We start from the raw sequence: 25972 nt of genomic DNA on the forward strand, positions 1-25972 counted from the left end.
TCGTTTCATGTTCCACATAAAGGAGGATAAAATATACGATATGGAGTGTAGTGGCACCAGAGCAGATGTTGTGGGGTTTTCTCCAGGACTTGTATGTCTGGCTTTGGTGATTGGGAGATGGTGTGACATTCACTGAAATGGAGGATGCAGGAGGAGGAGCAGGTATTGGGGAAAATGATATTCAATTTGGGGCATGTTGACTGTGAGGTGCTGGTGGGTCATCCAAGTGGAGAGGTCCGGTGGACAGTTGACTACATGGTGGGGTGAGGGAAAGAAGTTATCTGGAGCGAACAACGGTGACTCTCCCAAATCTCATTTAAACCATGGGTTTGGATAGGGCCGTTCAAGGACCTTGCACAGATCAGAAGAGTTCAGAGCCAAGATGGAACCCTGGCGGAGAAGAACAGGGGAAGGGAGCTCTAGGAAAGGAAACTGAGAAGGAGCAGCCAGAGAGGCAGTGGTGAAACCAAGAGACAGGGTTAAAAAGAAAAAACGGGCAATGGAGGGCAGAGTTTCAAGGAGGAAGTAGCCAAGAAAGTCAAATGACTAAGAGATTACAAGTAAGATCAGACCTGCAAATGTGCACTGGACTTGGCCACATGAAGGTCAAAGTTGACTTTAGAGAAAGCATTTCAGGGGCGGGTAAAGGAGAAGCCAGACTTCAGGGCGTGGAGTGAGGAAGAGGAGAGGGAGGTAAAGGGAAGGTAAGGAGAGGACAATGGATGGAGGACAGTGGGAGGCACTAAGGTGGAGGAGGGAGCAGCCAGGGCACAGGCAGAGGGGGGTGTGAGGCCCTGCCTCTGCAGAAGGAAACTTGCAGGTGATAGGGAAAGCTGAAGAAGTTCTTTTCCTCTGGGAAGTAGGAGGCAGAGCCATCTGCTGAGGGTAGGGTAGGAGGTGGTGGGAAGGAGTTGAGGAAAGAGGTGAGAGGAAAAGTCAGTGAGGGGAAGGAGAATGAAAGTGACTAGAGATTCACAGCATTGCCTCGCCTGCTGACGGGCCGGTGAGGTGGGAGACCGTGAACTCGCAGCTCACCTACTCTCCATGGTTGTGTGGCTTTCTCCCTTCACGTTGACAGCTCGCCATAGGAGACATCGGGTTGATCCAGCATTGGAGTGTTGCTGGGCAAAGCGGTAAACACCAGACCATAGGCCCTGAGCTGGGTTGGGAAGCAAGTTAGAGCCTACACAAAGGAGGTGAGTGACCAGCAGAAAAGGCCAGACGTCGTGGTATGTGTTGGGAGCACAGGTGAAAGGCAGCAGAACTGAAGGATGTGGATGGTCAGATACTGGATTGTGAAATGTCCAAGGTGGAGCTACTCCCCATGAGAGTCGGTGCCCACGAGTGTGCTGCTTTTTGGGGGGGGAAGTGAATGCCCTAAGAAATGAGGAGGCCGAGGAAGAACAACGCTAGGGCATCAGACAGCCTTCTCATCCATACAGTCCAAGAAGGAAGTAGGGTGATGGTGGGACTAGGGATGCGAGGACACTAAGTGCCCAAGTCCTGTGAGTGTTGGGAAAGAAGTAGGAAATCAAGGGGAAATGGGAGATCTGAGTGACCAGAGACTCAAAAGATGCATGTTTATACAAAGATGGAAGAAAGAATGTCTGGACGTGGCAATGAGAGTAAAAATAATGCTGGCCCCACCCCTCAGATACATATAATGGGATCCTGGGTGAGGGGAGAGCGTCGGCTCATTGTAGCAGGAGCAGGGGAGAATGTTCTCTCCATAGCTGAAGAGTAGTATTTCGTCTGTCCTCTGAAACCTCTCTTGTAGGTCAGCAGTGAGGGGAATGGGGGGGGACAGAAGCACAGGCAGCGCTGAGTGAGACACTGAGGGTCTGTCACGGGGCAAGGGGGGGCGCCAGCCTTTTGGTCAGGGTGAAAGATGGCAGAGATGGGAAAGCTGGGAGCCTAACCAGCCTCAAGGGATTAAGTCCTGTTTCTATGCCCTGGGGGTTGGCGCACTGAGGCCAGATGCCACTTGCTGCCTAAGACTCAGGGTTCCATAAAGACCCTGGCAAGAGGCTAGTTTGCACCTGAGCAGGCTCTTCCCGTGCAGAGACAGGGACCAGGTTGTGTCTGGGGGGTTTGTGGTACTATGCCTGCCCTGGACTATTTCTCCTTAAGAGGGACTGATCTGATCTTCAAGTCTTCCCTTGAAGCTTAGCTCTGACTTGCAACCTTATATTTTTGAGAAGGAAGAAGGAGAGGAAGAGGAAGGATTGTCATCATGACAGAAAGACTGGTTAAGTCAGAGGGGAAACTAGCCTGAGTGGGGGGGTGTTGGATGGGCATCAGCACTAGACCCTAGCCCTGAACTCTCCTGGGACACTCGTTCTCACCCCACTCTCCCTTCCCTGGAGGAAAGCTCACCTCATCTGCTAACCTTAAATTCCTGCAGTCTTGGTCTGTAATACCTAGGCTCCTTGATATTCACTTCTGTGGAAAGCCAGGAAGATGTGAGGCTATGAGGCCAGTGCCAACGGAAAAGGCACCGGGTGGAGGTAAAAAAAAAAAAAGCAACTTGAAATATTTACCTGGTGCTTTTCCTACACATACCCACCCATCTGGCATGAGTTAGGAATGAGAGGTTGGCTTGTGTTTGAAAAAGCAAATGGTTCAAGGTCTTAAGCACCTAGCCATCAGCGGAACACAAAGTCCTCATGATCTGTCTCTCAGTCCCGCCCACCGCCCCATCCTCCAGCTAAAACGTGGATCCGGGAAGTGTGCAAACAGAGGTGATATATACTCACCAGTCATTCCCGTTTTCTCCACCTTGGCCCGGGTCTACCCACTCAATTCCATCTAAAAAACAGTTTCCATCTCTTTACTTTTACCAACAGTCTTGGTTAAACATCAGAAAAGAGACAAGTTACACAATTCTCAGAAATGGGAATTTTATAAAAAGGCATTTTTCTCTTATATCCATAAAATGATATAATTTTTCCAAGTATAGAAATGTGTCATAAATTATACAGAATGTTCCTTAATTACAGCTCAATGCAACTTGGTACTTTCCTCCCTCCCTAAAAAATGAGAGAGAACCAAAAAAATAATATATATATAACTGTATATATATATATATATATTTATATTTATATAATATAGACAAACCAAATATGAAAAAAATCATTTCCTCTTTGGTATAAAAATCAGACTCTCACCTTGAGAGACACACAAACACATGATGGTGGGTTTGTAAACTGTGTGTGGCCAAAAGGGACTTCCCTGTCAAGCTTTCCCCTCCCCCATTCCCTGCCCACCCCACCTCACCACAGCCCACCTCCAGTTCCCTTGGGGCTCCCACATTGAATGTTTAAGATCTCCATACTCCACCCCCAGCTCCACACCAGTCCTGAGTACCCCCCTCCACTACCAAAGACAAGGAAAAGATTCTTCCCAAGACTGGGATTTGGTAGCAACTAACTTGGGAAAAACCTAATTGGAGGAATAGCTTCCTAGGTGTGGACCATGGAGAGGAAGGACAGGTGTGCCAAGGCCCAGCTGAGTCCCGTCCAGATCAAGCCAGGCACTGAGTGGCAGTCTCCTGGCCTGAGCCTGGTTTTGCCCTCCTCTTCCACCACCACCACCCAGTACACGGACTCATTTCTTTCCAGATGCTGGGCCTGGAGCAGGTGGGAACACTTGTTTACCAGAAGGGAGAAGCAGAGGCCAGCTTCCCCTTTCTGCCTTGCCTCCGGGTGCTGAGCTTCTCCTTTCGAGCCCACCTCAGGTCCAGGGTGTAGGTGTAGGAAAAGGCCAACGAGGAGGGAGGAGGGAAGTCATTAAGGGACTCTGCTAATTAACTTGGGTCTAAATTCAAAATTAAAGAAACTTTTTTTAGGACTAAATTTCATACCCAGCTGTAGGTCACTGAGAACAATGGGGTCACTTTCCCAGGCTCCAGCCCAATACCAGCAGGACTTATGGAATCCAGGAGTTGATATATGTGTGTGTTGGAGGAGGCGGTAGCACTTCACTCTCCAGGTGAGGAAGGAAATGGGACCAAACCCTCCTTCTACTCTCCCACCCTCTGCTGACAGAGATCTCCCACCCTGGTCAGCCTCTCTGTCTTCATGGGCACCAGGCACTGGAGGGCCACCTGTAACTGTGGCTCCTCTTAAACCACTCCAAATCCTGCCAGGCTGGGGCACCCCTATGTGCCAGCTCCTCTTCCCCAGGCGAGTTAAGACACCAACCACAACATAAAAGTCACACAAAGGCCTCCTCCACTCGCCAAATAAAAAAGACAAAACCAAACTGGACACAAACACAAATCAAGGAGAGACATACACGATGTGAGGGGCCCAGAGGCCCCAGCAGGTCTCTGGCTTCCCGGCATGATACATTCTTGTGTAATTCAGGAACAGGGGCTCTAGGGACCCCCTGGGGAGTGGGAGTAAAAAAATACAGAGATTACAGTCTCCCTGTGGGCTCCCAGGCAGGGCAGGGGCAGACCCAATCTCTCACAGTTTTTTCTTCTGTTTTTGGTTCCACATCTGGTCCCCGACTGGGGCTGGTTCTCGATGATGCCCCTAAGCTGCCCTTGGGGCCTGCCCCCTCCACCCTCCCAGCTGGTGGGAGGGCCCATAGCTGGGGATGCCCCAGCCATTCCTGGTGGGATCAACAGGACAGAGTCTACCAGGGGAGATAGGAGAGGCAAGGGATGAGGACCCGCAGTTATTAGACGCTGTCCTCTCGGCGGCCGGCCAGCCCTGTGTGCTCTGATCACCAGCATGGGGGTGTCCCAGTCCCAGCCTTCAACCCTTGAGGGGCTTGTCCCCTCCGCTGGGGCTGCTGGCACTGTCACTCTTTTTCCTGCGCAGGCTCTCAATCCAGCTGGAGCTGGAGCGGGTGGTAAAGCTGGAGAGCGCAAGGGAGCTGAGCCGCATGTTTTTGCCAGACATAATGAGTTCCCCGAAGCCCTCCTGGTGGGAGAAGGCGTAGCCTGAGCGCCGGGAACCTGTGCGACCCACACGCCGCATGCAGCGGTGCTGGGCCTTCTGCTTCTTCCGCACCAGCTGGGTGTAGCGGACCTGGTGGGGGGCACAAGGGAAGGGGCCTCCGTCAGCGCGGCAGTGTCAGACACCACCACGGAGGAGGGACCCAGAGCACCCAGGACAGGGTGGGCACGGGAACCTCCATGGCACATGGGTGTCTGTCTCGAGGAAGAGCAGACAGCCACCACTGACACACTAACAGTCCGGCAGCCAGAAACTGCAGCGCATGAGCATTTAAGTCAGAGGCCTTTCTGACATACCATCTCTGTCCCCCAAGCAGACAGCCCAGCTTCTCACCGTGTCAGAGAGATCGGGCTTCAGGTGCAGCTTGAGGAATCGAAAGGCAACCACAGGCATAATGCAGACAACCGTGGTGAGCACGATGGTCAGCCACACCGTGGGCTGGGCCAGGGTGTTCTGGGCATTACCTGGGAACACAGAGGAGTCAGAGGCCTTGGGAGTCACGAAGTGGACAGAAGGGCAGTCTCCAGAGTTCCCCATTTCTGTTTCTGGCAGCCCCACTTCTCTAGTCTCAAAACCTAAGTCATCCCTGGCTTCCCTCTCCTCCCTGCTCCCCAGTGTATACCTCCAAAGGTGACTCTAGCTCCCAACTCTCCCCCAAACTTCAGACTCGTTTCTTTAACTGCCTCATTTGACACCTCTGTTCAATATCTAACAGGCATCTCAGTTGCACGGGGCCAAACATGCACTTTGTTTCCTCCGCCCTAATCCACTCCGTGTCTTCCCCAGCTCAGGAAATGCCACCACCCACTCAGCTGCTCCAGCTAAAAGCCATGAAGTCAACCTTTATTCCTCTCTTTCTCTCTCTCTGACCCCTTATCCAATCTGTTGGCTCCAATTTTCAAAATACCTGTGGAATTCTACCACTTCTCACTCTATTCCAAGCCACCAGCATTCTCACCTGGATTACTGCTATAGCCTCCTAACTGGTCTCCCCGTTTCCACCTTGGCCCCCTACATTTTGTTATCCACAAAACAGTAACAGTGATCTTTTAAAAACATAAATCAGTTTACAACATTTCCCTACTCAAAACCCTGAAATGGCTTCCTGTCATGTTTAGATTAATATTGAAAGTTTTTACTCTGACCAAAAGGGCTTAAATGATCTGGACCCATTCTCCTCATCCCCCTCACCTCAGCCCTACCCTCCAACCTCATATCCTAAATACACACACACACACACACACACACACTCCTCCTCACAAGGCCCCACCTAAGGCTTCTGTCGCTGTTTGCTCTTCCTGGACTGTTCCTTCCCAGACGACCACATGGCTTGCTCCTTCCCTTTATTCAGATTTCTCTGTGCCAACGCCCCTTCCTCAAGAGGTCTTCGCTGACAACTCTTATCCCTCTCTACCCTGCTTGATGATTTTTATAAGACTTATTAGTTCCAGACATTATATCTGTTAACTTGTAAACTGTTTGTCTCTCTCATTGAAATATGAAATCCAAGAGGGCAAGGATTTTGCCTGTTTCGATCACTGCCGCATCCCCAGTAGCCACAGCAGTGGGTGACACAGAGCAGCTGCTGACCGAATGCCCAGTGGATGAATGAGTGAACAGATCTAAAGCAAGCGCCAAGACCTGCAAATGCGTCTTTCACCTCATGCCTCCCAACCAGCCCCTCTCTGCACCCACCATGGCCACCCTGGGCCCAGTTCTCAACAGTCTTGCACTCAATCACCACAGTAGCTTCCTCATTGGCCATCACTGCCAGATTCATCTTTCTAAAGTGATCCTTTGATGCCACTTGCCCCTCTCTCCTCAAAAAAAAAAAAGACTCCTTGACCTGACAGCCTGGCATCCTGATCCCTCCAATGCCCCACCATTCCAGCCTCTCTTCCACTGCTTCTCAATGCATATTCTCGCCCCACGCTAGCAGAGCACTCTCCCTTCCCTAGAAACAAGTGGCCTTTTCACACTTCCAGCTCTCCAACTTGGAGTCTGACTCCCCAATCCCAGCTCCACTCACAGCAGCCTCCTCTGTGGGACTATCCCTGACCACCCCACAAGCATCATTTTGCTGACCATGAACCCTGCCACCCCTTGACCTCCCTTGGAGCCCTGACCTCCCATGGCCTCCCAGTAAAGAACTGGCAGGCCGTTCTTTACTTTCATGGATATGCAAGTTCTCTGAGGGCAGGGCCTGGGTCAGATACACCTAGATATCCCCCCAGAACCTTACAGAATACCCGGCACAAGAGGAGCGTTGAATAAATGCTCGTGATGTGCAAACTGGCTACCTACCCTGTTAGTCCCAGAACAGGTGTGATTCCTTATTGATTCAAGAGGAAGCTACAGGGACTCACCTACAAACCGGAACTGGTTTGGAAACATGTCGAAGAGCCCATTGCTGTGCATGGCAAAGAGGATGGCAAAGTAAACAGCTAGGCTGCCCCAGATGAAGAAGTGGTTGATGGCTGTCCAGTAGCCTGTATCCAGCCCAATCTGCAAAAAGCAGTTGTCATTGGCAGAAGGAGCATCCCCTAAAACCCCATTCCCCGTCCGAGTAGTGCCCAGGTCAGCCCCAGGAAAAAGATGTTTACTCCTTCCAGAGGTGAGAACAGTTCCTGGTCTGCCTCATACCTGCACGCTGACCACAATGACCAGTGAAGTAGCCACAGTGACTGCAAAGGACTGGTAGTCGGCCAGCTGAGTGCCATCATCCCGAGTGGCCTCAGCAAACACCCCGTAGGGGATGAAGAACATGAGCACGGAGGTGTAGATGCCCTGGGCGATGCAGATGAAGAACTCCCGCTTGTTGAAGAGGAGGTTCAGCTGGCCTGGCTCATACAGCTTGGGATACTCCATGCTCCGCTGCTCTGGGACATCCTGTGTGGGGAGGGTCAGGTGGCAGAAGAGGCCTCAGAAGCTGCCATTTTGCCTCAGGATAGTCAAGGGCAGACCCTGTCCCTGCCTCTTCCTTTCCAAATTCTTTGATAGCTAGATCCCACCTCAAGCCAACTGTCCCCAATTAATCTTTGTTCAGCAACCCAGGGGACTTACAGGTCAGCTACAGCTGAGACACAGAACCCAACCGCACCCCCCTGCTGAAAGAACTGCCTTCCCAGGGACCACAGGCAGTGGGTACAAGTGTCACACACCCACCACTATCAGTGTGACTCCTTCACAGACTGTCCTTCTCCCTATCCTGCTTGACCATCAAACCTTCCCATACCTGATCGAAGACCCCCATAGCCAGGACCGGGAGGGAGGTGTACACGATGTTATAAAGGGTAATGAAATACTGGTCATAGACGGTCTGCAGAGAGAACAGAGAGCAAGAGAGGAGTGAACACGCAGTCTGTCTTCACTACAAATCAAGCAGAGGAAGAAAGCCAATGTGGCATACGTGGAGCCCTAAGGAATTTTCTGGAGCTCCCTTTCCACTCCTTCAACAAGTATTTTTTTAATGCATGTACCAGATAATACCTAGGCCCTAGGGGACTGAACAATGAACAGGACCGATACAATCTCTGCCCTTAAGGAGCTTACAGATAGGCGAGCCAGTGGACTGAGAGCTCACTACCTGGGCCGAGAAGCCGCAGAAGAAGCCAAACCAGAAGTGGACCATCGTGAAAGCAAAGTTCTTGTAGAAGAAATAGCAGAGGAACTTGCACATGCGCAGGTAGGACCAGCGCCCGTGCACCAGCAGGAGGCGCTGCAGGAACTTGAACTGGGAGAAGGAGTAATCAGAGGCCAGGACAGCCTGGATCCCTTCCTGCCCGCTGATGCCCACACCAATGTGGGCCGCTGCACAGACAAGAGGGTAAATATTGAAGATGGTCACACACTTCAGAATCCCACCAAATCAGAGCCCCCATACCTCATCATTCTCCCTCGTCCCGAGACCTTATGGGCCCTTCTCCCCACCCTCTCGCCCAGCCTACACACCTACACAGTCCACACTCACTTTTGATCATGCTGACATCATTGGCTCCATCCCCAATGGCAAGTGTCACAGCCTTCTTGTACTTCTTAACCAGTTCCACCACTTGTGCCTTCTGCAAAGGGGTCACCCGGCAGCAGATGACAGCTTTGCAGGCACAGGCTGTTTCCAGAAACTCTAGCTCCATGTCTGCCTCTAATGCATGGGCCTGGAACACAGAGAGCCCTGAGAGAGAGCCCCAGTCTTCCCAGGAGAGACCTGGGAGTCAGGTCCTCTCAGTCCCCTTCAAGACCACAGCCCCTCTAAAGTCAAGGGAAATAAGAACAAGATAAGACATAAAGGCCGTATGGAGAGAAGTGTTCTCTGGAGAGATACTGCCCAAGCTAAGGATGGTGACACTTACTAGGCTGTGCCCATTGATGACCAGGGCGTACTCCCCAGCGACAGCTTCCAGGACAGAAGTAAGCTTGGAAGAAGAAAGTTTCTCCTGGTAGGTGAAGCCATTGCCTATGGTGCGGGACGAGTCCATCATCTTCTCCCGGGCTTTCCTGTGAAGGGGGAAGTGAAACCGTGGCTTCCAGGACAGCAACAGGGATTCAAGCCATCCCAGGACCCATCAGCGTCCAGGCACCCCTGCCCGACACGTACACACAGTGCAGAACTGCCTGCCTCAGGCCTCTGTTTACCTGAGCTCCTCCCGCACTTCCAGGACAGTGTGGCCAGTGACTATGAACACCTCCGTCATGTCGTCCGTCAGCATCTTGCAGGAATAGCCAATGTTCACGGCCGTCTCTACCAAGAGAGAACGCAGGAGCTACGGACAGGCCCCCAACAAGGTCAGTGCACTCTCCTGCCTGATGTCCCAGGCTCATGCAAGGACCCGACAGGGCTACCGTCCAGATGCGATCTCCTCCGCTCTGCTGGGCTCTCACCTTGTTTGTCTCCGGTTAGCACCCAAATCTTGATGTTGGCCAGAGTCAGGAGGGCGATGGTCTCCGGAACTCCTTGCTGAAGTTTGTCCTCAATGGCTGTTGCACCTAGAAGCTGAAAGTACCACAAGGGTCCCTGGCACGAGAGCCCTGGGCACAAGCCCTCCTTGTCCACCCTCGGCCCCTTTTGCAGCCTATACCATCATGTCGCTCTCAACCTCCTCATAGATGCTGGCCAGCCTGTCCTCCCGGCTGTCCTGGGCCAGGCTGGCTTGGAGTCGTCTCTCAGCCCACTCCTCATAGTACTCTTCATCCAGATCCTTGTAGGCCAGTACCAGGGTCCTCAGCCCTTCCCCTGCGTATTCCTGGAGGCAGAGTCACGGTCACCCCTCACCCCCTCCCACAACACCAAGAGTAGCAGAACCGCAAGGCCCCTCCTCTCCTCACACTTACATTCAGGTGGTCAGTAGTGGTGTTGAGCAGCTCTTGGGTAGAGTGGTGGAGTCTGTCCAGCAGGATAGTGTCAGCCCCTTTGCAGTAGAGTCGGATCTTCCCCTCTGGATTCCGTACTATGAGCAGGACAGGGGGAGAAAGTCCCAGAAAACTTCAGGCAGGCAAAGATCTCTACCTTCAACACATCAGCAAGGGTCACCCAGCACACCTCACCCATTCCAGGCCCATGTGCTGCCCCCGAATCCCCCCAGCACCTGGTCCTGGCCTCACCTATGACTGACATCCGCTTGCGGATATTGTTGAAGTCTAGGATGGCCAGCAGCTGGTAGGTGATGGCTGTGCCCATCTCGTGGACGGTGATGGTTTTGGGGGTACGAGACCGAAATACAAAACCAAAGTTTCTGGCTGCAGTGACCAGGGCCCCCTCATCCGGGGACTGGGCTTTGTAGTACAGCTCCCCTGGGTGGGGAGGAAGAACATGTGTGGTGTAAGTGGCCATGCTCTTAGCCACGTGTCCCGCCCAGGAAGCCCCAGCTTGGCCACAGAGCAGAGCCCTAGCTCGAAGGCACGAGTCAGGTAGGGTAGAGCACAAGCCGGCTCCTCAACTCACCTTCGTTCTTTTCTTCTGACATGACGGTATGACAGAGGGAAAGGAGGCGGAAGAACTCATGCGTGTGGGGGTCCCCCATCTTGACAGCCTCCAAGAGGGTGGGGTCCCAAAATAAGAACTTCTTGTCAGCCAGGGGATTGAAGGAGAAGTCGACGGGTTCAGGCCTCTGGAGTAGGCATAGGGCAATTAGGAAATGGGGGCCACCACACTGCATCCCAGGGAGGGGCTTGTCTCCACCCAATTGTTCCCTGCCCTTCCAACTCTCGGTAGGAAGGCCCAAGATCCTGGCCACTGTGGACCCCAAAATTCCCATCTCTGCTAACAATTCTTCTTTAAAACACCCATTTCTCCAAGCAGCTTCCATTTCCTGACCAAACAACACATCACTCCTAACTATACCAACTGTCACTGGTCAGGTACCCTATGTTTAACTGGCATATAAAATAACTATGGAGGCTGGACCTTACCTCTCCCAATTCAGCTTTGTGTCCCAGGACATCAAACACATCACCTACATACAACCAGGACAGAAGGAGAAGCAATGTCAGAGCTAGAGATCTCTCAGAGCAGGGGGAGAAGGCTCTAGTACAAAACCCCACACGGACCTGGAACCTGCAACCCTAATCGCTGAGCAAATGTCACACAGATTCACTGCTAACTCAAGGGACAGGAGGCAACAGGCACCCTAGGTCCTCAGAACCCCAGGACTGAAAGTCATGGCAACCACTGCTCCCCATCTTTGTGCCTGTGACCCCCCCACCAGCTCTCCCAGGGCAGCTCCAATTCTATATCCCTCCCCCCAGGGCTCCTAAGCCCACTGGGGTGCCTTTCACCCTTTAGGCCTATACAACAGACAAAGCCTCACACACTGGCCATAGGCCTGGGTTAGTATAGAAAGCAGTTATGAGAAGGGCTCACTCTGCATAAAAGTCAGACACCACACATCTGGCCCCAAGCCATCCCAGCAGCTCAGCCACAAGGCCACTGTAGCAGGGCCACACTGGAAAGACCATGGTCACATTCCAGAGACTCACAAGGGCCCTGAACAGCAATGGGGAGAGTCTAGCACTCCACCGAGACAGCCAAGGTCCAACCTGACCAGGACGCTCAGAGGCCAGTGTCTTGGGCTTCACTCCACACAGCCAAGGAGCTCCCCTACTGCCTGGAGCTGAGACCAGGGTGAGGGCGTTAGCAGAGGACATGGGAAGCACTGTCAGTGTCTGCTTCCTGACACGGGATACAGAGCGGACCCTTTCAAGGCCCTGCACACCCAAGTAGGAAAGAAGTAAAACCCAAATGCCAAGACAACTGTGGGAGCCCCAGTACCACTTTCCTTCCAGGCAAGATGCGAGCTCCCGGTCCCCAGAGGCACTGCCATACCATAGCTGCGGCCATTGATGGAGCACTTGTTGAAGACCATGATGTTCTGAGTGAGTGTGCCCGTCTTGTCAGAGAAGATGTACTCCACCTGGCCCAGCTCCTCATTCAGAGTGGTGGTGCGGGCCTCTGCGGGCGTCCGCTTCTTCATGCAGAACATCTTCTTATCCCAGTTGATGAAGTAGCTGTGGCCCAGGCGGATGACTTCCACACTGCACAGGGGACAGGAGGTAAGGCTCGGGGCAGGAACAGGAGGAGATGCCCACCCACATGGGCCTCCGCCACAGGCCCTCCAGTTGGGGAGAAACGAGAACGGAGCAGACACCTGGGCACGGGAACCTGGGTGGGGAAGGGCAAGGAGAGCCTGAAGGTGAAGCCAGCCATGTATAGCCGGCAAAGGAACTCCCCGACCCGACCCGCTGAGGCTCTCCAGACAAAAAGGTGCACAGGGCCTGAACAGGCGGGGCAGACAGCGGAGGAAGAGGGACTGTAGACAAGGCACTCAACCAGTTCTTACCTCAGGACTAATAATACAGAAACCATGCAGAGAAAACAAGAGAAAGTGCGAGAGGGAAGGAGAGAAAAAAAAAGAGAGAAATAATGAGGGTGCTGTGCATGCCACAGCAACACAGACGCCCCCTCAGAGAGGGGCCGTGGTGGGGAAGTAAACCAGGAGGCTCTGAAGCCCACTCCTTACTCCCCAACACAGGCGGAACACTCTCCTTCCGCCTGGGCTCAGAGCTCCACAACCCTGACTCTGAGGCTTTGAGAAAGAACACGAGGCAAACCGAGATGCTGACTCTGAAAGGGAGTGGGGCCTCCAAAATCTGGGAGAGAATACCAGTTTATCATGGTACAGTGCTTTCAACATCCCAAGGTCTGTTCACATCTCTTCTTTGCTAGGCATGACCTTTGGGATGTCTCAGCATTTCCAGAAAGGGCTCTGTGTTTGGGTCCAATACAGCCAAGCAATGGGGCCACACCTGGAACCCTGCTTCCAACCCGACTGAGGCTGCTATCAGGATCCAGTTATCAGGCAAAATATGAACTGGCTGGAAATGTCTTCATAGCCTTTTCCCCACTCAGCTGATCAAGCAGCTCCTCCCACCTTCCCCCAAACACACACACAGTAACCTGACGAGACTGAGAAAGAAACTTAGGCAGCTACCATGGGCTTCGAGTGACCTTGGATACAAAACACGGACAGCAAAGCCCAAAAATGGAAAAAAAAATCACATTGTAAACATGAAATCATTTAAATAGTAATGAAGGGGCCGGCCCTGTGGCGTAGCGGTTAAGCGCGCGCGCTCCGCTGCCGGTGGCCCAGGTTCGGATCCCAGGCGCGCACCGAGGCACCGCTTGTCAGGCCATGCTGTGGCGGCGTCCCACATGAAGTGGAGGAAGATCAGCACGGATGTTAGCTCAGGGCCAGTCTTCCTCAGCAAAAAGAGGAGGATTGGCATGGATGTTAGCTCAGGGCTGATCTTCCTCACAAAAAAAAAATAAATAAATAGTAATGAAGAACAGAGTTGCAATGATCATGATGGACTTGCTACCACCCAATATTTGTATAGTGATTTAATTTTTAAAATGTATTTTCGAATCTAGTATCTTTTATCAAGATGTCCCTATGAAGAAGGTGGAACAGGTGCTATTATTCCTATTTTACATGAGAAAACTGAGGCCCTGAGTGATTGTGGAGTTGCCTGAGGTCACGTGCTAACAAGGAGGCAGGACTAAACCACAAACCTTCTGAGTCTCCTCTTTTTTTTTGAGGAAGGTTAGCCCTGAGCTGACATCTGTTGCCAATGCTCCTCTTTTTGCTGAAGAAGATTGGCCCTGGGCTAACATCCGTGCCCTTCTTCCTGTACTTCCAATGGGATGCCACCACAGCACGGCTTGATAAGCAGTGCACAGGTCTGCGCCCGGGATCCGAACCTGTGAACCCTGGGCCACTGAAACAGAGCGTGCCAACTTAATTGCTACGCCACTGGGCCGGCCCCCTAGTCCTCTCTTAATGCTCTACAAAAATTCAAACTGTACACCCTCAGTACAGAAACTCTATCTTCTACTCACTGTCATCAGCATTAGGATTCAAGGACAAGGGGAGAGACTTGAGGACTAGCTAGGGAATTCGTGTGAACAAAAAAATGGCACAGGGAAGAGTTCAGAGCATCTCCATAAAGCATTTCCTTAAAAATGTCACAGGTTCTCTTATCTCAAGTGCAAGGCACTGAATACAAAAGAAAATTTCTTTCTTCTGGACATTCTTCCTTCCTCCTCTTGCATCCCCCTCTTCCTGTCTACTCTCACTGGCCCAGTCCTTGTTAACATTCTCTTTACCTCAAACATCCTAGGCGTATACTTGATCCTATTCATGCTGCACACCACTTCCAGCCAACACTTCCTAAAGCATTCTTCAGATTTTTTTAAACAATCTTTTAATGGTTCACTAAGTATAAAGTCCACAGGCAAAGATTCAAGACCCTTCGCCATCGGGAACAAGCTTATGTTTCCAGCTTTCTGTCCCACAGCTCCTCACTTGTGGTCCATGCTCCTGCCAAACTGTTCCATGACCATTCCTAGGTTCCTATCTCCACGCCTTTGTTTCCAGCTCTCTCCTCCAGGCTCCACCTTCACCCATCCCAGCCACCTCTTCAGAGATGTCCTCCCTGATTAACTGCATGGGGAGCAATGCTCTTCCCTCTCTCTTGGCACCTCCCACATGGTATCTCAACATCTTACACTGTTTGCATCTCCCCTCCCCTACCGGTCTGCTGCTTTTGAAGGCAGAGGCCATGTTACCCATCTCTGTGTCCCCTTGCTTCACACGTAAGATTGTAGGTAGAACGACTTCTACACCACTTGTTCTCTCTTTGTTTTGTAACGTGTTTACATTTTTCTCCCTCTACTAGAATGAAGCTCCTAGAGCTCCATTTGTATGTGCCACGGCAGCTGGCATGCTTCTCTGTACGAAGTAAGCATGCAATAAATATGTGCTGAATAAATCAATACAGTTTTTGTTCTAATACAGTCCAAAGTGCCAGGAAACTGTGGTGAAGTTTGCTCTGCACACAAAGATAAACAGATAACATAAAATGTTCACAGTACAGGAAGAAGAGGACTTCAAGTTCCTTCTCAAGGACTTCATCATCACAGAAAAGTTTGCCAACGGACCACATGACCTCCCTGGAGAGACCCTGGGGCAGAGAAAGCACATACCTGACATAGAGTGATATGGGCACGACAGTGTTGAGGATGATGATGTAGGACCAGAACGAGAGGAAGCCAGAGAAAAAGGCACTGTCCACCGCCTCATCCCAGGGCAGGTAGACCTGGAAGCGCATCCCAACCTCGTGCTCCCAGATGGCATTGCCAATGGCCAGGATCACCCCCATGCAGACCAGGAATCCAAAAATCTGGGGAGGAACGAGAAGCAGAGGCTAGGCTGCCACTTATGAACCCCTCAAAATCAAGTGCATCCCTGAAGGTCACCACTCATACCCCAAGCCCTCAAAAGCTCAGGTAACTTTAAAATGGTGGCATGTTCTGGTGGGAAGTGCCCAGAACTGGTGACAGGGTCTAGTCTGCCAGCGACCATCACGTGGCCTTCTCTCTGAACATTTTTCTCATCTGTATGACGGGAAGCTGAAGTAGTTGCATAGCTCCCGATCTGACATGCTAGAATAGAACCCTTAGAAGTCTGCAAAGTTGGTAAGAGTGGGGTGAGCTCCTTTAAACATACCAAAGCAGCTTATTGGAAATCACCCATTTACCTGAGCTAAGCCTCTACAAGCCAACAAAAACACCAAGTTTCCATAATGTTCATTATCTCATACAGATGGCCAAAAAAAATTTTAACTAGGGTAACAAATTGTATCTTCATAAATGTAGATTTCTTGATAATCAAAAATCAAAAAGCTTGGAGTCCTTGAAGAAAGTTCATAAGAAGGTTTTGGTGGTGAAAAGAAAAAAATTGAGATCACTACCTGATTTCAGACATCTATTTCCAAAACTGCCTCTACTCTTGATGCTTTGAAACAAAAACAGGGACCATCCTGGTGACCAAGGACCACTAGGGGGCAATGCGTGCCTTTGCGGGACAGACTTAACCTCTCTCCTTCAGGCTGGGTTTCAGAAAACCCTTTAAGGCCAGGGCGGAAATTCTCACCAGACCAGCCTTTGAAAGCTGGCATGTGGGGGGCGGGCAGCAGGCAGCAGAGGCACAAGAAGGGGAGGAGAGCCCGACAAGGAGCTCAAATTTCTAGCCAAACAAGAGAAGGATTCAGGAATTGCCAAAAACCAAAACAGAAACTTTTCCTCTGGGATCCTTCACTCTTAGAAGTCAGGGGAAAAGACCCCGTTATCCATCCTGCAAATGGAAATTTTTCTTTTAATTCCCACACCATCCCCATGAAGGCCTCCTTGTCCCTGGCAAAAGCAAACAGAAGGTCACATGCTGCACTAAGTCATCATCATAACTGGAATCTGGAATCAAGAGAAGGGAAGACTTGTTTTAGCCTTCTTAAGTTGTTGATACATGCACGTTCCTAAGGATTTTAAATAACATATCCCAAGTCTAAAAGGAGCCTGAAATAAACACTGCCTTTGAGTGGCTGACCTGCCAGTGGCTTTAAAGCCAAAACCTGAAGGCTGACTACTAACCAGGGAGGTGAGATGGGAGCAAAGGAACTGCCCAGGGAGAACCAGAAGGGCAGGGGCAGGGAACTGACTACTAACCAGGGAGGTGAGATGGGAGCAAAGGAACTGCCCAGGGAGAACCAGAAGGGCAGGGGCAGGGAACCATATGTGGGAAGCCTTACCCAGAGCACCAGTGTATTCATTAGGCGATCAATACTTGTTCTCTTGAACTTTGTCCTGCCGCTGTTCTGCATCAGCTTAGTGTCAGGACCTAGAAAAGGATGGGAAGGGCTGGGAAAGCCAAATAACAAATCTGCCTCTGGGCTTTTGCCCTGGTCCCCAGACTACAAGACATCGGGTTGAAAGAGAAACACTGGCTGGACAAGAGGCTTATATTCAGGGCTGGCGAGTTTTTATCTTCCATATTGCACCAGCCCACTTAGCCGACCCCTACATTCCTGAGGGAGGGCTGAGTCACCAACTCTTATCCTTCTTTCCTTGGACCCAGGAGGCTCACCTGCAAAGATGACCAGCCCGAAGCACCACTCGGTGTTTCGCAGCACGCAGCCCCGCAGCAGCATGTTCTGGTTGCTCAGGGGGAGCTTGTTCTCCTTCCAGTAGAGGGTTCCGCTGAATTTGTCTAGCTTGTTGTTGGGAGGTTCGCAGATCACTTCACCTAAATGGAAGACAAGAGCGCCACTGTTCAAGGTCCAGTCTATAGCTTGACTATGAGACAACAAAACAGAGAGAAAGAGCAGCTGAGGGAGAAGTGTTAGGACACGGGCCCATCCACACACTGCTGGTGGGAGTGTGAACTGAAAGGAATGAGGCAGCATGAATTAATATTAAAAACAGACATACCCTTGGAGCCAGCAATCCCACTTTTGGGACTCTATTCTACAAAAATACTAGCATAGGTCACAATGATGTTTATTGAAGCATTATTTGAACAGCAAAAGATTGGAAACAACTGAATGGTCAGGGAATAGTTGAATAAATTATGATACATCAATTCTACGAAACATCATGCAGTTATTAAAAACAATGAGGTAAATTTCTTTATATAGTCATGCGTCACTTAATGACAGGGATGAGTTTCAAGAAATGTGTCATCAGGCGATTTCATCATTGTGTGAACACTGTAGAGTACACTTACACAAATCTAGATGATATAGCCTACTACACAGCTAGGCTGTATGGTGCTAATCTTATGCGTCATATATGCAGTCTGTCATCGATGGAAACACTGTTATGTGGCACATGACTATATAGTGATGTGATAAGATATCTATGATGAATTTAATAGATAAAGGCAGGCTGCAGAGATTTTGGTACAGTATGATCACATTGACAATGTTCACACGTGTGTATAAATATAAAGAAAAGTGTGCATGAATACACACTAAACTGCCAGTTAGCCTGGCTACCTAAGGAGGGTAGAATTGGAGAGTAGGAGGGCTTTTCCTTATACATGCTGTATAGTTTGTCTTGTTAGAAGGAATATATATCATTATTCTGAGCTGAATAAGCATAAGAAATAAGAATAAGCTGAATTTCTCTCAACATGCACAGCAAGGAGGGAGTGATCAACCACGAAGACCTCTTGAAATAACCATCATCAATTCAAAAGTAAGTGGTAGCCACCTGGCGTTCCTGACACAATCCCCCCCGCCCCCCGGCCTGAAAAAAAGACCAGGGAGCTGTAAAATCACAGCATCAAGAAGCCAAAAGGAGGGCCAGCTCCATGGCTTAGTGGTTAAGTGCGCGCACTCCGCTGCTGGCAGCCCGGGTCTGGATCCTGGGCGCGCACCAACGCACCACTTCTCCGGCCATGCTGAGGCCGCGTCCCAGTACAGCAACTAGAAGGACGTGCAGCTATGACATACAACTATCTAGTGGGGCTTTGGGGGAAAATAAATAAATAAATAAAATTATAGAAGCCAAAAGGAAAAGGTGCAATTTAAACCCCAAAACCCAACCCACCCCATCCACCTGAAAGCTGCTTCTCCAAAATTACTCACCATCAAACTTGGCAAGCTTACTGATGTCTCCCAATTCCGAGGTAACTGGAATCGCCTGACGCACTTTCATGTTGGTCTCTCTGGAAGGACAGTGTCCCTGAGTCCTGGTTCCCTTCTTTTCCTCTAGATTCTACCTGGGGCATCTGACCATGGGGTATCACTGCCCCCGTGTATTACTGGGTGGGTAATACTTCTACACATCCAAAGCCTTTCTTACCCCTACAGTTTCCAAAAGGTACAGATCCCAGACCTGGGAACCTCTTTCAGAAACAAGCTTTTTACCCCTAAGGAGGCAGAAGGAGAGGTGTGACACTGAGCATGCGACTTACCCATCGAGTTCTGCTGTCTCTATGTAACACAGCCCATGGGGCTCACTGCTGGAAAGGAGGAGGAGATCCGCCTGGAGAGAAAACCTAATGAGAAGCCCAAAGACCCAATCTGCCACCCTCGATGGACTCTGATGATGCCTCCTTCCACTAAGCATTCTGCATCTGCTTAATCCCAAGCATGTGAATGGGTTAGAAAGGAGCTAGTCCTGGGTGTATTAATATGACACAGAAGTCCTCCACTCAAGAAAGTTTCCTTCCGCGAGTGTTTAAGAGGCAATAATAAATCAGGAAAGACTCATCCCTTTCTGCCAAAGAAAAGGAAGAACCCGGCAGACCTAGAGGGGCACCTTGTCCCTTACCGCCACAAACTGGTTATTTTCTAGCTTGATAATATCACCAACACAGACATTCATCCACTGCTCTTGCTGGAGGCTGAGGCAATGAGAAGACAGAGAAGAGGCTGTCAGTAGCTAGAGAAGTTCTCAGGGGACCCCTTTCCTCCTCAAGGCCCTCAGTCTCCAAAAGGCACTCACATTCCATTGATCAGCACCTGAGACTGACGGTTATTCACCTGGTTATCACTCTTGTGGCGGAACTGAAAAGAAGAGAACTAAGAAAAGTAAGGCACCTTCTGCCACCCCAAGGGACTTAGATGATCAGTGGAATACAGAGCACGCTGGGTACTATCTTGTATACACCTGTTCACAGATCTACTCTCTCCCTGACTCCCCCTCTCTACTTCTGGCCAAGATATCACAGATCTAGCTGGACCAGGTAAGGGATGGCAAGGACACCAAGGAATTGTGCTGGGTGGAGGTGGGGGAGTTGGGAGTGAGGAAAAGGTAGAAGAATGAAAACAACTCACATAGTCATCAGTGGCATCTTTAACAGCTGTGATGGTGAGGACAAGAACCAAAGGCACAATGGTGGTGAACCAGGACAGGGACGAGATCTGTGGGATCAACTGAAAAGAAGAAATAGAAAGGCATGCCTCTGAGGCCCCATCCTATGCCCTCTTTTCCCCTAGACCTTTCTCTTCCTTGACTTTATTCAGCTTTGTGAGTTGCAAAGGGTCTGCTCCAGGTCACTTACCTGCAGAATGAGAAGGAACAGGAAGTAGGTATTGGCAACTTCCTGGAACTGCTCAAAGAGGTTGACAGGCAGGAAAGTGAGAATATTGTACTTGGAGGTCTTGATGCAGTTACTCTACGGCAGTGGGAGAAAAGATAGTGAGGCAGCCTCCAACCCCAACCCAGAACCAGATTCAGGCTGCCTCCTCCATCTACACTTCCCCAAACCTCTGCCCCCAAAAGCCAGCAACCATGGGGTGGGAGGAGGAGGAGGAGAGAAGGAAGTCTCCTGGGGTCAATGTATCTTGCTTCACTGACAGGTGAAGGCATGAAAAATTCAGCACAGTGGCAGATGAAGAGTGGCGAGGAGGCTGTCTTCCCCTCCCCCCAGCCCTCTCTCAGTCAGCCCTCAGTCCCAACCTAGGACATTCCTGTACCTTTCTCCTTTCCGACTCAGGAGGAAGTTACAGGTGATCTCAAGCCACTTACCGCATACTGGAATTTCTCATTGTATTCTCGGTCATTGGCCCGCGCCCTCCTTTCTTCTTCTGCAATAGAATGATACTGCAGTCAGGAGGAGCAAACTGAGGGCTGGCCTAACACCTTGTCAGGTCCACCCCACCTGGTGAGGTTTCCATTGAGGGCCCTTGGTTCTTTCCACAGTGTACCATTTTAAGGAGTTAGTGCCACATCTGAGGTGTCACTAAATTCTTCCCTCGTACCACTGGGCTCTGCAGGCATTACATTCACTGCACAGGCCGCCTTCTCCTTTCCTCACCAACAACCATCAAGGTCTTCCACTGGGGGCACTCAGTCCCTCTCTCTTATCTCTCTAATTAATGCCTTAGGCATTAACGGTCCTGGGAATCCCCAGAGGAATAGCAGCTGAAGACACAAAGCTTCCTTCGCCTGGGAGCTCCTGCAGATCTAGCCATGGTATTGCCCTCCCTCTGACCTGGGGGGTGGGGTGGGTAGCAAGATGGAGGGTCACGGTGCCCTGAAACTGCTCTGCCGCAGCATCCCAGCCCCACGTGCAGTTCCCCCTACAGGAGCCTCTGCTAGTCACATGTCACCAGCAACAGCTTCTGACTGGCCCACAATGACATCACCTTATTTCAAAGCTCATCTTCAAGTAGGAGAAGGGGGGGTTGGGGTCAGGGATATGGGTCATGCAGACAGAGACAGAGACACAGGAGAGAGGAGTGGGATGTAATTGAAACAGTTGCTCTCTAACTGTAACCCTTCTTGTGCCATCTGCACACATACACCCTAAACAACACATTTGTTGCTGAGTGACAAATAAGCTACATCTATCCTGAACCTCGCAGGTCCGGGACTTTAGGCACCAAGTTCAGGTCCCAGAACACACAGGTGTCCTATGAAAGGTTCTCCAGCCCATCTCCCGGGGTCACGATGACCTCAGGCTGAAAAAGTGGTGTCTTGATTAGGCAGTAAACATAACGCCTTAAACCATTCTGGGAGCCAAAGGCAGCTATTCCAGACCCCTTCCCTCACCCACTCACAAGACCCCTGCAGAGTACACTGCAGTAACAAAACCTCAGACCACAGCATCCTCTGCCTACCCAGAGCGCTCCTTCCCTGCATGGTCACTTTACTCCCAGAAACTTCCCCAGAGGGGACCCCTCGGGTTGAGCCCCCTGCGCAGTCATCAAGGACCATGCAAAGGGAAAGGTAAGGACCGGACCCTTCGGAGCCAGGATCTCTGGGTCTGGAAAGGAGAGAATCAAGGAAGGTTGGCGGAGGCTGAGGACAAGCGAGTGGGACGATGGGAGGGGGGAAATTATGGGCTCGGGAGAGCTGCGAGGCGCTGCTTCCCGTTACCTGTCCCCCAAGAGGGCTTCTTTCGGCTCCAGGAAGGAGGCACCCCGGCCCGGGCCCACTTCTCGGGCATCTCCTTGGGGACCGTCATGATCCCAGTTTGAGCGGGGAAGGGTGGACTGTCTGTCTGTCCTTTGCCTCAGTGGCGCCGATGGGGCGGCCCTCCCGGGAGGCGCAGGAGCTGCGGCCGCTCAGAGGGGATCCCCGGCCGTCGGGCGCGCGCCCCACCTGCAGCCCCCGCCATTCTCGGGGCCGCCCGCACCCGGGGACGCCGCGCGCTCAGCCGCACCGCCGCCACCCCCAATGCCCCCCACGGCCGCCGGCGCGCGCTGAGTGGCCCCGAACGCGGTGCGCAAGCCCCGGGCTCCGCCCCCGCCCGCTCCCCGGACTGCAGGGGCAGCCGCCTGCCAGCGCGCCGCGTAGGCGAAAGCCAGCGCGGAGCTCCGCCTCCCCCGGCCCGGCCAATGCGGGTGAGGGGACTGCCAGCGTTGTCGGGGGCAACCGCTTTCATCCCACCCCCATCCCCGCCCCACCCCACCCGCCTGCAGAAAAAAACGAGCAGGACCCAGGTGGATGGAAAAATGAGGGAGAAAAGGAGGGGAGGAGAGGAGGTGTGAGGACGGAAGGGAGAAGATGGGAACACAGCTCCCCAGGCCGAAGAATAGGAGCTCCAGGTGCCCCAAGATGAGTGTGTGTGTTTGGGGTGAGGGGCAGGTACTCAGCACCCTGCCGGAGGATAACACAGCTCAGGGATCAGGGGAAGAATTCGGTTTCCTAGGCTCTCTCTAGGATGGGTAGGGGTTGCAATCTACCCTCTTTCAGACTCATTACCAGTAGTCCCTCTTCCCTTTGCTCCCTGAGCTGTAACAACACCCACTCTTGATGGTCTCAGTGATCCCCCCTCCTACCTGTCTTACCTGGGGGGCGCTTTTTTGCACACAGTGCCATCTCACCCAGTAAGGTCCCAGCAATCCCATGGGAGATCCTGCAGGAAGGTGACATATGCGTGAGGTCAGGAAGCTGAGAGCAAACCTTCATTCCCTCTTCAGACTCCTCCTGAAGGTTCTCTTCTCCAGGTCTGACTGTGCCCAGCCCCCAGCCTTCCCCACCAACTCCACACCAAGACTCTGCCCTTACAACGATGGGTCACTGAGAAAGAAGAGGGGACTTCCCTACCACCTCCCCCCATGCCCCTGCCTTAGATAACAAGGAGAGCAGAGGGCTGACAGTTTACAGAAGCCAAGACCTGCAGGGAAAGGAAAGGGGCAGAGAGAAGAGGCCAGTTATTGACAGGAGGGGCACAGCTCTCAAGGTACCCATCCCAGGGACAGTGGATACCCCCATGTGCTCTCCTGGTGGCCATGAGTGGTGTCTGTGTTTACTGGAAAGCAAAATTTCCACCAAAGGGTGGGGTTGAGGGAACATGAGCCAGGAAACACCTGGCAGAGCATCAGGAAACAGGGTGGGCAGGCTCTACCCTTCTCAAAATGTTTATAATCCTCCCATCCCCCATTACTGGGGCTTCCATTATCACCTCCTCCAGGGGAGCTCACATTAGAGGCATGGCCTTCACTTCCTGCAGACAGTCCCCAACCACTTCCTCTCAGTCTGGGTCAGCCGCCCTTCTGGTCCACCAGAGGGGTCTTCCCTACCCTCCTCTGCACCTCTCTCTCCTCTAAGCCTAGTTCAGTCAGTATGGCACTAGGTGCAGGCTCAGGGAGCATAAGTCAGATGGGCCTCTGCTTCCTTCCATCTTCCCATGTCCTTCCTTTCACCTAAAAAGGTAAAAGCCCTGGCCTCGGAGATAGGGTCACAGAGCCTCAGTCTCTATTCCTCAGCATGGCCCAAAGGAAACTGTCAGCTAGGTTCTGGGTCCCCTTGTTACCTCTTCTTTTTGTCTAGGTGGAAAGCCTTCCTCCTCCTTGGTTCCCCTGTCTCCAACCTACTGGGCACACCCCGCCAGCCTGTCAGTCCCAAGAGATACTAATTGCCTGTCTGCCCAACCTCTATAATTACAGACTCTGGCCATGGCCTGTCACCCACACCAGTTCTCCCTTCACTAAATCGGACTCCCTACCTGAACCCCAGATCAGGCAAAACTGATATCCAGAAGTCCTTTTCCTCCCTGACCCTCCCCAACCCTGGCAGCCAAGGGTGCCTGGCTCAGGAAGAAAAACCTCATCCACATTTTAGAGATGCCAAGCCCTCCTCCAGGGCCCCCAGCCAGGGTCTCCACCCAGTCTAGTGTATGAGTCATGGGAGGGTGGGGTGTGAAGAGAGAGGTTAAAGGAGAGATGCAAGGGTGGGCATCACAAGTTCCATAGCCAGCCCCGCCCTCAGTGATGGAGGCAATCAAGAAACACTATCACCCGGAAGATCTGGGTTTGAGTCCTATGAAAGAGTTAATGAAGGAGCCACACATGCTTTTAGGAGTCAGGAGTTTGGACACTAACCAGGAAAGTTGTTTTACCTCTAAGACCCTGCAGAGACTGAAAGCTGGCTTGGCCCCAGACCTCATCCCCTCTGGGGGGGCCCTAATAGGAGGGAAAGTGAGGGGGAGACCTGGAAACAGGGACCCTCTCTCACTTCTTCCCAGTCTCGCACAGCCTGGGTTTTCTGAACCGTCAGGCCCATCAGCCACGTCGCCCTGCCCCGTCGCCCTGCCCCAGCCCCCTCTGCAGCCACATTTGGGATAAAAATAGCCAGCTCTGGGAAGAAGGCAATGCTCCACGGAGGAAAACGGCTCCTCCTCTAGACCTGCTCCCTGCTCCCTACCAACCCAGGAAGACGGACCCCTTCCTTCAGAGGAGGCTGGCAGGGATATTTGTGGGCAGGTCAGGGAAACAGAAAGGAATGGAATCCAAGATCCCCAGCTCACTTGCCACCAAGACCACCCCTGGCCACCTGCCATCGCTAAGGACAAAACACAGGACTCACTCCCCAGCTCTGAGCTCCCAGAGCCACCACCTCTCTTTGCACCCTTGCTTTTCCTTACGCACAGAGACCTCCACCCTACAGAGACAAATCCTACGAGCCGCAAACTCCCTCCTCCAGGCACCCAAACCCTTGGACCCCCGTTACTCCTCTCACCCCCACAACTCTCTGAGCGGTTCTCCCCTCTCCGCTGCTCCATAAGCTTCTCCTCGGCACTCCCGCGCCCCTTCAGCACCCCACCCTCCCATCCTGCGGACAACCTCCCGACCTCCTCCATCCTCAGGCACCCCGACGCCCTCTCTTCTCCGATCATCCACTCCTCCTCCTCGGTCTCACCGCCGCTCCCACCTGTCCTCTCCTGCTCACACCCCCCGCCCCGGCCCTTCCAGCCCCGAGTCCGCGTCCGCAGCCGCATCTCCCTCTACCCTCCCGGCCCCGAGCCCTTGGGCTGCCCCCGCCTCGCCTCGCCTCACCTCACCTCAGCGCTCAGCGCTCGGCGCCCGCCCCGGCGGCCCTGTCCTGCCCATGCCGGGGGCTGGGGCGGGGGGCGCTCTGCTCAGCTCCCCGCGGGCTCCCGCCCCCCCCCAGCTGCAGCCCCGCTCCCCCCGGGGCCTCGGCTCGCTACTTTGTGTCAGTTTCGGCCACGGCGGGGCGGAAGTGACGGAGTGGCGGGAGAGGGCGGGGGGCGGGAGGGGGTTTTGGGGAGGGATGAGGGAGAGGGAAGGCGGGAGCGCCATCTTTGTGCGGGGCAGGGGGAGGGTCTTAACCCTTCCGATGTTTAGCACTGCGAGGCCTTGTCCCCCGCCCCACCCACTCCCACATCCGTCCCGCATCAAAAAAAAAAAAAATTAAGAGG

At 52.3% G+C, this 25972-nt stretch overlaps 1 protein-coding gene across 8 annotated transcripts; it reads right to left on the minus strand.

Moving 5' to 3' along the window:
• Window positions 1-2883: 2883 nt before the first annotated feature.
• ATP8B2 (ATPase phospholipid transporting 8B2) lies at window positions 2884-25716 on the minus strand. 8 transcript variants are annotated; one of them, XM_014791913.2, is made up of 28 exons: window positions 25595-25716; window positions 23100-23167; window positions 20833-20891; window positions 20366-20479; window positions 20139-20237; window positions 19807-19868; window positions 19633-19705; window positions 19274-19344; window positions 18945-19024; window positions 17441-17599; window positions 17106-17194; window positions 15505-15701; window positions 12286-12494; window positions 11373-11416; window positions 10906-11071; window positions 10566-10754; window positions 10296-10411; window positions 10043-10207; window positions 9846-9957; window positions 9600-9705; window positions 9317-9461; window positions 8938-9121; window positions 8554-8777; window positions 8203-8286; window positions 7611-7856; window positions 7334-7472; window positions 5301-5431; window positions 2884-5039 (listed from the first exon to the last, which is right to left on the minus strand). In XM_014791913.2, exons 2-28 carry the CDS (start codon window positions 23128-23130, stop codon window positions 4764-4766), a joined length of 3570 nt encoding a protein of 1189 aa, XP_014647399.1. In that variant the 5' UTR covers window positions 23131-23167; window positions 25595-25716; the 3' UTR covers window positions 2884-4763. The 8 variants fall into 8 exon arrangements, with proteins under 8 accessions (XP_014647399.1, XP_087298652.1, XP_087298659.1 ...); XM_087442526.1 differs by having other exon boundaries at window positions 19807-19883; XM_087442533.1 differs by having other exon boundaries at window positions 19807-19883; window positions 25590-25708.
• Between the last annotated feature and the right edge of the window lie 256 nt (window positions 25717-25972).

This window comes from Ceratotherium simum, chromosome 2, assembly GCF_057802395.1.
Source record: "Ceratotherium simum simum isolate JZ-2026a chromosome 2, ASM5780239v1, whole genome shotgun sequence".
In the NCBI taxonomy this organism is placed as follows: Eukaryota; Metazoa; Chordata; class Mammalia; order Perissodactyla; family Rhinocerotidae; genus Ceratotherium; species Ceratotherium simum.

Coding starts and splice junctions, on each gene's coding strand:
- ATP8B2 (XM_087442501.1), bottom strand. CDS start 22,023: ATGGTCCTTGATGACTGCGCAGGGGGCTCAACCCGAGGGGTCCCCTCT. Junction 19,706..19,806: donor CAGGTGCTGATCAATGGAAT/GTGAGTGCCTTT, acceptor TCATTGCCTCAG/CCTCCAGCAAGAGCAGTGGA. Junction 9,958..10,042: donor AGGTTGAGAGCGACATGATG/GTATAGGCTGCA, acceptor TGGTACTTTCAG/CTTCTAGGTGCAACAGCCAT.